Below are 13,935 nucleotides of genomic sequence, written 5' to 3'. Positions count from 1 at the left end.
GTAAGCCCAAATAATCTATTGTGTGAATCCAATCAAGCTTTATTGTAGCACTCTCATTTCTTCATACATCATACAATGATGGCCACCTGATTAGATGACTTCAGACAGGGATTTGGCATCTATACAGGGGATAATGCTGTCATTGGCTTCTAGACAAGATGTTGTTTCTAGAATCAGAGGCAGCCTGCTGCTGAGAACCAAATATGGGGGACAACAGTGGAAAGAAATTCTTGCCCTGATACTGTGCTTGTGGGTTTCTGGTTAGCCATCATGGGAACCAGACACTAGCCTAGATTTGATCCTTCAGGGTTTCTCTTAGATTCCTTGAAAGACCCTTATGTAACAAACACAAATATATCTGTCCTACAGTACTTTTGAGGTCATTACCTATCAGGCTGTTCTGCAAAATTCCTCCAACAGCATTCTCTCCCCCAAATTCACTGAAGCGTCCCTGATGAAACTAGTACCCTATTTGCAAGTTTCCTAAATACTAGTTCAAGATATCAAGCTATCACACCCTGTGTGACAAAGTAGACATATGGGCACCCACCTGTAATGAAATAATGTAATCTAATCTTGGGAATTCTCACTATCCCTTTGGCTCCAAGGAAATTTCAGGAGGCTCATTCTTAACTATAAACCAGTGTTTTTTAACCTTGGCAATTTTAAGATGTACAGACTTCAACTCCCAAAATTCCCCAGCCAGCATGGGGAATTTGAGTCACCAATTCTGGAGTTGAAGTCCACACATCTTCAAGTTGCCAAGGTTGAAAAACACTGCTATAAACTGACAGTTGCAAATGCAAATCACAGCAGAATGTCACAGAGAAGAATTTCTAAGAGCTCATAGTTTTCTCTGTGGTTCATATATAAAAATTATTCTACAGAACATAGTTCTGAAATTGAAATGTGCTTCAGTGCTTTGGCTATCATTAGCCTTCATTCTGGAGATTTCTAAATCTGTTCCTGAGAAACTAAAATTAAGTCTGTTAATGGGATGTTATTGATTGAAATAACTAGATGGCAGCATGATGACTAGATGGTCGAGATATCACTAGACTAGATGGTCTAGTGGTTAAAGCACCAGACTGTGAGTTCTAGTCCTGTGCCTTAAGCGTGAAAGTTGACTCGCTGACTTTGGGCCAGTCGCTCTCTTTCAGCCCATCTCACTTCACAGGGTTGTTATTGTGGGGAAGATAGGAGGAGGAAGGAGTATTAGGTATGTTCACCGCCTTGAGTTATTTATAAAAATAATAAAGGCAGGATAACAAAAATCTAAAAAAAAAGAGGCTTAGCTCAAACTTTGACCCCTAAGCAGGTTACATTTAGAAGATTAAAATCCGTAACAATATGGAATTCTTCCCAGGGGCTTTTCTGTTCTCTTAGGAAAAGACATCAAGGCTTCATATCACAGATAGCTTGATACTTCTTGTAATGGTATATGGGAATGACCTTGGGAGACTGGGCCGAGATGCTGCCTAGGGAATGGTCAGATAAGAGAGAGCATAATCCTCAGCTGGATAGTGGGCGGGGCAGGAGGCTCACAAGAGCCCTCCCTAATTCGTCGGGGTGTTAAGGAGACTGGGGGGGAGAACTGTACTTTTACACTTGCTAGATTTTGTTAATGTAGCCTTACAATCAAGTAAAATTGGTCATGTTTTCTGTCTGGTCTACCTGGTAAGGGTGAAACTTGTTCAGCATTAATTCCTTCACATAATTAATAGGAATGAGCATGAAACTGAGCAAACTCAGGGAGGCAGTGAAGGACAGGAAGGCCTGGCGCAATATGGTTCATGGGGTCACGAAGAGTCGGACACGACTTAACGACTAAACAACAAAAAAAATTAATAGGAATATTTATTAGCATAACTGTATCAGTACAACATATCCAAACAAATAGCGCTGTAATCTGTACTGCGAAGATAAAGATGAATGAAACTAAACTTTGGGAACATTATGTGCTCCTGATACACAAGCACATTCCGATATACAGATGAAGCTGACATACATATTATTAACATCTAAAATTTGAAGTTTCAGTTTTTGAAAAACAGTATCTTTATTGTTTCCAAAAGTTGTATGAAATTACTGATTTGTAAAAGAGATGCACTACTTACTTTTTGGACAAACAGTATCATCGAATACTTCATCCTCAGATCCTGATTCCTCTTCATCACTCTCTAAACTAGACTCCTCTTCACTCTCTTCCTCACTTTCTTCATCTTCATCTGGAATGAAAAAGTGCGATCATGGCACAGAAAATTCAAGCAATCTAATTTATTGGTGATAGTTTGATTAACTTTTCAATTAAGAAAAGTTCAAAAATATAGCAAACAAGGATATGAAAACAAAAAAGCAATAAATAACAAATTCTTGCAAAACTTGGAGCTTGACATTTGCTTTCTTTTTACATGCCACTTATCAAAGCATTTGCTCTCACTTTACACAGGGAGCTGGAAGCAAAACATACATCAGGATTTACATACACAATATGGTATATCATGGATCATATTAAGTTCTTTTAGTGGTGTGTTTACTGTAAGTGGATGTGTGTGAGAGAAAATAACAAAAAGTAATGTTACAATAATATTCATTACTATAATTTCTCTAATTTTCCTCTAGAAAAAACAGTACAGACTTTCTTTCTTAATAACTTAGATACATAGTAGGGTTACTAGGTGAAACATGCAGTGTTTACTTTCATCTGCACTGAAATATGGAATTTTCTAAAAAGTAAAAAGATAATCAAGAAACAATGATTCTGACTTACCTCCTTCACCTTCTACTTCTTTCTTCTTAACACGTTTGATCTTCTTCTTGAGGACTTTAGTGAGGAATGCAGCAAACTTGTTATTTTCTCCCAAGGATGCTTGAAAAGTGGCATAGAGGACTTTCTCTCTTTCTTGGAGCTTTGCGATTTCTACTTTTTTATCCTCTATTAGTGCAAGCCAGCTATTTAATTTGTTCTTTTAAAAAAAGATTGAAAACAATAAAAATAATTAATATTGATGTTAATGTTAACAATATGATATACACAGAACTTGATTTAAATTCCTAAGGTGAAAATATGACCACTATTCTCTACCCAAAAATATTATCACAAGGAGTATGGAACTGGAACAAGTCCTCCATCCCTGAATGACAGTGTGAGAGTTCTAGTCAGAATGTATTAAGGAAACAAATCCAGACAGTGGTGGACAATACTTCCACCAGTATACTATCCCCATCTTTTCTGCCCATATAAGAACAGCCTCTGTACATTCAGTCTTCTGTATGCAAACCACAATGATGCAACAGATACATACATACATTCATGCCAATCACACAATTATCTTTTGGGATAAGCAGTGTTATACAAAGGCCATAACAAGAGTAAAAAGCAGTAAGCAAAAAAAAAAAAAAATTAAGCACAAGAGAAAAGAAGCTAAATCTAGTTTATGCATTTGCTATACCTCTCTATCCCTTTCTATCCTTCCAAACCATTCTTGCTTCCAGCATGCTCATACACCAATTTATACATCACTTTTTGTTCTTTAAACTTCTCACCTATCTCTTTCTGAGAAACTCATCAACTCCATCCAATCTTCCTGTCCACCTTTTCACTATTCCTTCATATAAGTTCTGCAATGCAATCCTTATTCAGCTGCCCAGAGTTGGTCTGGAGTTGGCCGGCACCAAAATCCAATCAATAAATCAATCAATACTCTCTAAATGACCAAACTATTTCAAAATACTTCTTTCATACTGATAATTCATTTTTGTATTCAATCTACCTTCATTCAACACCCACTCATTCTAGAACCCTAGTTCTTCTTGTTTTACCAAACACACTTCTCAAGTATTTCCATTCCCATTGTATTCAATTTAGTTTTACTTTTTCCTGACGTACCCATCACATTCATATAACAAAAGGGGCAGAAGTACACAGTCACTTTCACTTTTTCCAACAAACATTTGTTCCTTAGAACTGACCACATGCTACCTGCAATCTTCTGACCAACATTTTTCTGTCTTTCCAAGGTATAGCCTCATCTACTTGCTCTAGTTTTTCACTATGTATGTATAATTTACAATCATTCCTTTCCACTTTTCCTAACACAACTACCTTGGTCTCTGATACATTTTTTTTTTAGATCCTTACTGCATTAGATACACATAAAGACCCCCACACCAAGGCTATAGGTCCTTTCTTAAGGAATAGTGGCAACCCAGCAGAACATATGACTTTTATTACGAAGCAATGTTTATTAAACAAACAGCAGCCCATTGTTTAATAAACACTTTAACTCCATCCTAATTGTCCCACATTCTATTTAATAGCCATCAGCTCCACTGACTTCTTTCAGCAAGATGATCACAGGTGAGACACAAGCAAGGGCTGCCCTTTCCCAAAAGCATTCGTTTCAATTCCACTCTTAGACATTATCATTCCCATGGAGATCTCTAACACAGATTTCCCAGTATAACCTCCCTTCAGTTTTATCTCAATAATTTCATTACTTTTATTTTTAATTCCATTCACTATGGTGGAGGCTCCATGTTTAGCCTTTTTTACCTGCTTCCAAACAGAGGTGCTATCTAGCTGATTTGGGTCAGTTGTAGACAGCCAATAATTAAATTATGTTTGGAAAAGCAGAAAACGGGAGAAAGCTAGTCTCCCACACTGCTGTCTCTCACACAGACACATTACAACTTCTAGCATCAGTATAGGCAACTTAAGCAGGCAGTCATTGTCACACTAATGTGTGCACACAGCACAAAGGAACCCTCGTGAGTGAATACCGGAGAAAGCTCCAAGCCTTAGACAAGCATAAACTACTGCAATCCCACCAATTTGTGACACCTGTTCTGCAGCCAGTGGGAGAGAAATGGAGTACAAAGGCAGCTAGACTTGGAATACAGCTTATTCCTTCTTCCTTTAAGCTTTCCATTAATACTATCCCAGAAGAACTAATTATTATTCAAGAAAAACAGGTAAAAATACTTCTGTGGATGTCACTGCATGCAAAATACCCTGTTTGGGAATAAGATGTGTTTTTCCCCAGGCTAAAAGTAAGCAAATAACTTTTGGCAATAAAAAGTTGCCCCTTCCAAACAACCTTCCTTAAAATTGTTGGTAAAAATTAGAATGATGAAAAATCAAAGGGAAAGTGCAGAAAGATATAACAATATTAATTTGTGTTAGGATATATTTCTAAGTTCCATAATCACATTTTTGCTCATATATTCAGTCAGAATTAATTTCAGCAATTAATTAGGGGGATTTTTTTTTTTTTTGAAGAAAGGGACATTCGCTATTTTCCAGTCCTTTGGCCCCTCCCCAGTTCTCCAAGGGCTCTTCAAAGATAATTGACAGAGGTCCTGAGAGCACTTCAGCCAGTTCCTGTAGTATTCTAGGGTATATTTCATCAGATCCGGGGGACCTGAAGACATTCAAATTAGCTAGAAGTTCCTTCTTGCACCCACCACTATTTCCCCTGGCAGTAAAGACAGATCAAAGAGAAGTTATGTTCCTCTGCTTTTTGTTTTGGGGGAGAGAGGTAGTCGTCTACTAAAATTTCTCTGGCTGAAGTAAACAATGAGCTTCCACTGTTGTCTTCTTGTCAATGACATATTTTAAGGATCTCTTCTTGCTGGATTTTGCCTCTCTTCCTAGACTTGTAGGTATATAGTTATATGCTTGCTAGTACATACTGTAGCTATAGGTACTAGAAGATTCTTTATTTTAGTAGTATTGCATATATATTTCAATATAAATATTAAAAACATACAATTGAACAGTATTTTAGCACAAATTAAAAGATATTTTTTAAAAAAGCATAGACTGTCCAACACAATAAAACTGGGAAGCCCTACTCTCAGGCAGAGTGAAGCAGTAACCATAAACACCAGGCTTTGAGAGCCACAAAAGAGTAGTGAATCATTAGTTGCTTATGTACTATAGTATTTTTGTTGCCAGGATTTGGGATCCCAGGCTATTTGTAAACATTTTATAAACAGTTCTAATTAGACAAGCCTAGGTGACAAAGGGAATGTTGTGGATATAATCAACCTTGATTTCAGCAAAGCTTCTGACAGTTCTACATGACATTCTTACTGACACACTGTGGTTTAGATGGCACTACAGTAAGGTACTGTAGGTCCACAACTGGCTAGCTAACCAACTCAGAGAGTCAGCATTAATGGTTTTACATCAAGCTGAAGAAAGTAAAATTGGGAAGTCTGGGCAACACCCAGAATGACAGAACAAGATTGTAGTGTAATCTAGAGGTTGGAAGACTGGGCTGAGAGGAACAATATGTCCTTTAACAGGAAAAAATACAAAGAACACACATAGAAGACGAGGGAAGGGTATAGTCATTGACGACAGCTGAACATGAGTGACCAATGTCAGTCAGTTTCTACAAGTGTCATGGTGAGCTCGGATTCAGACAAGGAGACTGATAATGAGCAGCCTGCTCCAGAGTTGCTGGATGAACTACTGCCTGAGGATCTGCAGACAGTTGAAGTGGGGCCATCCAGTAATCAACAGGAGCAGCTGCCATCCGTCTCTAAAGATGAGGAGTCTAAGCTGTCACCTCCCCTCAGGAGCAGAAATAACAGATATAAGTTGCAGCTACCTAGAGTTTGTTTAATTGTAATGATCGTAAAATTGTACAACACTGGAATTGTCTGCCTATGGAGATCGTGGGTTCCCTGTCTCTGGAGATTTTAAAGAAGAGGCTGGACAATCACCTCTCACAGATTATTTAACTGATTTTCCTGAAAATTACAGAGGGTTGGACTACATAGCTTTTGTGGTCCCTTCCAACTCTACAATTCAATGGTTCTATGATACAGATTTTTTTTAAAAAAACAAAACAGCTCAGGCACCTCTCTCCCTGCTTTGAGGAAAATCGCCAGCCCAATTATGACCATTAATTTAAAAGAAAAGTGTTCCAACAATATTCTCTCAACAATATACACATTTTTTGCAGAAATTAGCTATCTTACCAATAAGATAGGAAGAAGGCCTATATATATGCATGTTACATACTTGCATTTGCTCCTCTTCACTGACAAGGCTGTTGACACGTTCCTGGAGAATGTCCTCATGTTTTTCAAAATTCTTCAGGAGAAGCAATTCTTCAAACCAAGTGACATGGCGCAGATCAGCAGTTTTCATTACTATGTCCAGCTTTAGCTTTTGGTGACGGAGAAGGCGAAGCTCAGCATCAAAGGTGATTGTAAGCTCATCAATCTTAAAAACAAGGCAGACATCATGGGAGATAAACAATAGTAAAAATTGGCAACATACAATCTAAAAACTGCATTCTATGAAGTTAATAGTTTCAAACAGTATTATTTGAATTTAATTGCATTTATTATTTGTATTTATTAATTTGTATTATATTCATTACGTGTATTTATTAACAAAGTATGTTTAATTTGTCTGCAAACATTTTACTCCCATCTGGCTTTTCTCAAGGAAAAATAATAAAAGGGTTTCAATTATTCTAAAACACAATCTGATTGATGTTTGCCACAATATTACAAATTCTCTCAGATCTAGTCACAAGATTGGTATAGGGCAGCTTTCCGCAATATGCTGAAGTCCAGATTTGTACAATTTCAGTTATTGTAATCCCTTGCCAATGTGTCTTTCTGATAATGATTATCGGTGCTCCAACTGTATACATCTGGAGGACATCAAATTAGGGAAGTTTGGTCTTAAGACCAAATTTAAGAAAAACTACCTAGTGTTGTTGATGGAACCCTTCTTTCTGTTAGAATATTGTGAATATTGATTGCATGCAAAGGCTGAACATGAATGAGATACTGTATGAATCTTGATTTCAAAATCTTATTAGAAATGGACCAATTGCTGACATATTTTATGGGACGTCTTTATTTTATAATATTGTTTTAAACAATTCTGCTTCAAAAGGTATACAATAAGTATTGTTATATTAATATTTTAATTAGCAGAAACAAAAACATAGAAACATGAGAGATTACGGGAAACAACTTTGCTTGCATAATAGCTTCAAAACCATTTCTGTCACCTCTTACCCTCTTGATCAAGGTCTCCTGCAGATGAACATTTCTTATCTCCTCCCGCTGTGTGATTTCCAATTTCAGATCTGTTGGTTCTACCTGCTCAATCTCAAATATTTTATGTGATACTACAGCAATTCCAGATGGTGATCTCCCTGGTTTTAAACTCAAAGCCCGACTAGTATCTATTTCCTTGGTTGAAGAGACATGAAAAAATCCTCCTCCAAATCCCCCTATATTTGCAGACTCTACTGAACGAATCAGTGACATTGATTTTTTGAGCTTCTCTTGGTCTTCTGCTTCTTGTTTGAACTTCAAAAGCATGTCACGGTCATATTGGAAATGTTTTTCTGGTGTCTCTTCTGGAAGAAGTTGAGGAACTGGAGGTATAGGTAGATGTTTGGAGGGATCCAGAGATGATTGTATAGCTTTCAGTTCCTGTACTACACACTGAATCTCTTCTATAATCGCAACTTTAAGATCTCGGAGAGACACTATCCATTTGTTCATCGTCACCTTTTTCTCATGTATCTGAAAAGGAGAGAACAGGTCACTTTCATTAGGTAGCAAATGTTTTATTAATAATTGGATAGTTTTTCCAAAATGCAGTAATCTAAACCTGAATATTCAAAACACTATGCAAATGAAACCTGCTGCATTTCTCTTTTGTTGGATACCACAGAAAGTTCAGTGTACATAGGTGCTACATTTAATGTGGTCGGGGTTTTTTCTTTGTTCGTTTGTTTGTTTTGGTGCCTTCAACTCTGTTTTTGACTCCTGGTGACTGTATGGTCTAGGGTTTTTGGAAGTAGTTTGCCATTGCCTGCTTCCTAGGGCTGAGAAAGAGTGACTGGCTCAAGGTTACCCAACTGGCTTTGTGCCAAAGGCAGGACTAGAACTCAGTCTCCCAGTTTCTAGACTGATGTCTTAACCACTACACCAAACTGGCTCTCTACATTTAATGTACCAAATATATTTGTGCTGATTTCCTTTATAAGAACTATGATATCTTATAGGCAGAAAATATGTTGATCTTAGTAAGATGAACACTTGGAATATAGAATGCAGTATTCTGAATTAAGATCTTGGTTTCTGGAACCTCTGAATGGCAATTGTTTCAGATTCAGACAAAATGGTAAGTCGCTAAGCTTGGTTAAAGCGCAGGATATTAAGGTGATGATACTTATTAACTAAGTGTGTCATCAAAAGACAACTATTATCTGAAACCATATTGTTCCTAGGCATCTCCTTGGCACCTTTTCAACTATATTTATATAATTCTATTACTTTAGTTATTTTAAATGCATTTGCTTCATTTTTTTTTAAAGTACTTATAACCAACTACAATCCCAAAGGACTTTGGGGAGCATACAACATTAAAAAAAAAAAAAAAATCCAGAACAGTATCAAAAACAAAGAACTCTCTCAGAAAGTAAAGATAAAACCCAAATACAACGCAAAATAGGTACCCACAGTTAGTCAGTTGAGACAGAAAGCACTTAATAACTTAAACCTGTTCATGAAACTACAGCAAGGCAAGGCTACAGATATTGCTGGAGGGAGAGTATCCCAGAAGGAGGGGGCAATTATAGAGAACGCCTGCTGCCTCCCATCCTGCAAACCTTATGACGGAAGGGAACTTTCAGCAGCCCCTCTCTCAATTAAGAGACCAGATGGACAGATTCAGTTCTGGCAATTGTTAAATTACCTTTCAAAGTTTTCTGGGCCAAAAACTGAATTATAAAACAGTCAATAAACAAATACGGGCTACAGCTTAATTTTGCCACAGTAAAAGCCTTTCTGGGAGAAGAGAAATCACATAATTTAGATCAACTCTTTTACTTACAGCCACTTCTAAAGCTTGCAGCTGGCTTGTTTTTTTATCAGCATTCATTCTCATATGCTCAGGAATTTTGTAGTTAGTGGCAGTTTTTAATTTGAAGTCTCCCATGTTCTCTTGAGCTTCTTTGATATTTGCTACATCTTGAGGATCCTCATAGTTATCACTTGGTTTGCTCTTGAACCTGCCAAGTATCAATAAAATATTACATAACAGTAATTAATCTGTTTTGATATTTTTCAGTCATCAAAGAAACAGAACTATTATAACAACCCAGCTCTCTCTTAAGTCCTGATGAAATACAGTATATTAAGCTCAAAGCAGAAAATAGTTGAAGGTATTCAAGTATTTGCATAATCTACTGCCATGACCCATGGAAATGACAGAGAAATTCCAATGAAGTACGTACAGACAAACATCTCAGTTGGTCAAATTCTGGTTTATTGGAACTATCTGTTCCCACTCAAAATCTACTACCATCCAAAATACAGTTTGACAAGCTATACCACATAGGGTGGTTAGCTGTATGCTATATCCAGCCCTACATAGGTCTTTAACCAGAGACAAAGGGTTCTCTATGATTTCCCATGCTCAGTAAAACTATTTTCAATTTATGTTAACCCAAAATGGTGGCCATTCTGCATTTGAGTGACAGAAATAACTATAAAGAACTCTTCAGACTTGCTTAAAGTTGTGTGGGCTGATCAATTACCATGTGTGGTTTAGTGGATCAGGTAAGTGGTGCTATCACTTTGTAACCTGGTCATCTCTGTTCCTATCACTGTGCTTAAGCTGCTCACATGATATACCATCACTTCTATGTCTTTAAGACAACCAAGATATAAACATTGTTGCCATTAATAAATCAGAATTTGAAAGCAGGATAAGGTGGGGTGAGGAACATGAGTGTATATGTAAGAAAATCAGGAACTTTTGTTTCCCAGACAGGAATATTAGTACTCTTCAATTAACTTAGTAAGATTATAATTTAAAGAATATGCTAATGAATATTGGCATTAAACTTGTTGAGAAGATGGTCATACAATAGCTTCAGAAGATCCTAGATGAAGCAGATTACCTGGACCCCTTTCAGTTCAGTTTCAGATCTGGGTATGGGACTGAAACAGCATAGGTCAAATTTCTGGATGACTTTTTGGTGGAAGTGGTATCGGGGTAGCACATCCTTGCTCTTCTTGATCTCTTGGCAGCCTTCAATACCACCGAGCATGGGTTCCTCCTAGACTGGCTTTGGGGGTTGCAGGTGGGCTGTACTGTATTGTGCTGGTTCTCCTACTTCCTCCAAGGTCTGTTCCAGTCAGTGTTGATTGGGAGTGAAGAGATTCCATCCTCAACCCCTGCTTGATGGGTTCTGCAGGGTTCAGTGCTCTCTCCACTCCTGTTTAACAACTACATGAAGCCACTGGGTAAGATCATCCAATGCCATGCCTGCTTTACATCTCTGCCCCTGGCGAACTAAATGATGCTGTTGATGTCCTGTCTCGGTGTCCAGAGGCTGTGGGGGGTTGGATGGGGAACACAGGCTTCAGCATAACCCTGATAAGACTGAGTAGCTTCAGGTTGTGGGCCTTCAGGTTCCCGGGAGTTACCAACTTTTTTTTTTTTGAATGGGGTGGCACTGCCCCAAACAGACCTTGTTCACAATCTGGGGGTTCTCCTGGACTCTTGACTCCTGCTTGAAGAGCAGGTGGTAGCTGTGGCCAGGAGGGCCTTTGCATAGCTTTGTGTTGTACACCAGTTGTGCCCTTTCCTGGACTGGAGGCTCTGCTCTCAGTCACTCATGGCCTGGTTACCTCCCGAATGGATTACTGTAATATGCTCTACATGGGGCTATTCTTGAAGAACATTCAGAAGCTGCAGCTGGTGCAAAATGCAGCAGCATGGGCAGTTTTGTGTGCTCCTCAAGCAGTGCAGATTACACCTCTGTTCCACAAATTGCACTGGCTACAAGTGTGTCTCTAGGTGCAATCCATGGTGCTGGTAATGACCTATAAAACCCTACATGCCATGGGACCAGGATATTTGAGGGACCACCTCTTCCTGGTTACATCTACCTGTCCCATCAGATTTGGCAGGAGAGGCATGTTATGGGTCCCATCTGCAAAGGAATGTCATCTGACAAAACCCTGGAAGAACCTTTTCTGCCATGGCACTTGCCCTTTGGAACATCATTCCCCCAGAACTTAGATCGTCCCGTAGCTTTCTGGCCTTTAGGAAAGGCCTGAAAACATGGCTGTGTCAACGTGCCTTGGGATCTGGTTGTAGGGGTAAGCCTTTTCAATAGTTGTACTGAGTGGAATGCATGGCTGTATTCACCTGCTGATTGTGATTATGTTTTGTGTTTAACCACTTTCAATTGTGGTTTTAATATGGTTAGATGTTTGGGGCATTTATTTCTATTTTTATTGTCTTTTATTGCTGTTGTTTTTAATTGTTGTGAACTGCCCAGAGTCACATAAACAAATCTAATAAATAAATAAAGATAAAATAAATTAATCTAAATACCAGAAATTAGCTATATTTAGAGCTCTGTGTCGAAATGGAGTGCTTTCCAATCATCAAGTGCTCCAGATCAAATCACTCCAGATCAAATTGCCAGATTGGGAATGATTGTATTTCAATATTATTATATACAATAATTCAGAAACTATTTCTACTTTAAGAAAAATGTTTTTAATCATGCTCCAAAGAGGAGATTATGCTTATGTCTTGGTTACTCACAATTCATCCCACTCCTTTTTTCTTTGCTGGATTTTAGCTTTGGCTCTGTCTGCTTTCTCAATGATTTTCCTAAGTTTTTCCATTCGATTTTCAACAATACGGCTTGCCGCTGTCTGAGGATGAGTTTTTTTCTTCATTCTTTCAGTTTCTGGTTCTTCCTCAGTAATGGTAGCCTGGGTTGCAAATATTGTCCCTGTACAAATACATTTTAAAAAGTAATGTAAGTTGCTTCTGTAGGCATCCAAAAAGTTATTTCCAGCTCATAGTTTGCCAAAAATAAAGCAAACTTAAGAAACCATTTTAGTATTATTTTAAATGTTAAGGGGGGCTATTCTTTGAATTCATCTTAAAAAGAAAACCAACCAGATATCTATTGGTTCTACCAAACTAAAGTAATATTAAAACTAGGTGTCCATTCTTGTCTTCCCTACCTGGGTTTAGTTTCCTTTACAGAACAGAGCACTGGAGGATTTCTGGATTTTAATAATATATATAATTTAAATGAAAGCAAACCAAATATGCTTTTTTCCCAGGCAGAAGATCTACTGCCAAAAGTATTCCTCTGAAGACAGACCCCAGTGCATCTCAAATCCTTTCAACTTTTTGCATGCCCCATACCTCAAACCTCTACTCATTTTATAAACATACGCCCTCTCCAGTTCAGATACTTAGTATAGATCTCAAAATATTAGTCTTTAGCGCCCATTAACATTCCCAAACAAGCCATTTCCTGAATAAAGGAAGTTACACAGTTGCTGCAACAATAATTATCAATCTGCCTGCAAAGTACAATTCCAGAAGGTTTACACAAAGTCAACCATGAGTGCGATTTAGCAAGAAGTTCCTCCCATGTTTACTCTGAATTCAGATATACTAATTTTAGCAAAAAGTTATTTCCAGCTCATAGTTTGCAGAAACAAAGCAAATTTCTTTCCAACTGGTAGACCTAATAAAGCTTCAAAAATAACAATAATCCCCCCAAAACAAACAAAAAACCCTCTACACCCATTCATCATTTTGCTTAAAAATGCTATGCTTCTATATTAGCAAAATTAATTTCCCTCCCTTCCTCTTTCTTTCTTTTGTTATAGAGAGAATTCTTGAAGTAATTTATTATTACCTATTGCATGATGGATTAAAACACCTTAAACTGCCATTCATCCTTGTAAATTTTATGCAGGGAATGGTTAAAATAATGTATAATGCAATGAAAACTTTAAAAGTTCACCATCATAATAAAAATAAAGAAGGCATTAATATTATTAGGAAAAATGTAATTAGGACAACTTGTTATCTCAGTACACACTTGTAGGAAGCAA

General features: G+C 37.6%; 1 protein-coding gene across 1 annotated transcript in view; it reads right to left on the bottom strand.

Annotated features, from left to right (window-relative positions):
• The window catches only part of CFAP44 (cilia and flagella associated protein 44), a 69,869-nt gene that overhangs the window by 12,921 nt on the left and 43,013 nt on the right, over nucleotides 1-13,935 (bottom strand). Inside the window, exons 24-29 of the mRNA XM_088140894.1 lie at nucleotides 12,617-12,809; nucleotides 9,884-10,061; nucleotides 8,053-8,568; nucleotides 7,037-7,240; nucleotides 2,771-2,966; nucleotides 2,118-2,228 (exon numbers count right to left, since the gene is read on the bottom strand). Of these exons, the coding sequence (XP_087997020.1) occupies nucleotides 2,118-2,228; nucleotides 2,771-2,966; nucleotides 7,037-7,240; nucleotides 8,053-8,568; nucleotides 9,884-10,061; nucleotides 12,617-12,809 (1,398 nt within the window). The remainder of the gene's footprint in view (nucleotides 1-2,117; nucleotides 2,229-2,770; nucleotides 2,967-7,036; nucleotides 7,241-8,052; nucleotides 8,569-9,883; nucleotides 10,062-12,616; nucleotides 12,810-13,935) is intronic.

The sequence above is a fragment of the Python bivittatus genome, unplaced genomic scaffold (assembly GCF_059951505.1).
Source record: "Python bivittatus isolate LINGU-HERP-01145 unplaced genomic scaffold, Pbiv_v1 ctg000340_np1212, whole genome shotgun sequence".
Taxonomy (NCBI): domain Eukaryota; kingdom Metazoa; phylum Chordata; class Lepidosauria; order Squamata; family Pythonidae; genus Python; species Python bivittatus.
The sequence above is the reverse complement of the archived record's forward strand: the minus strand, read 5'-3'. Positions and strand labels throughout refer to the sequence as shown.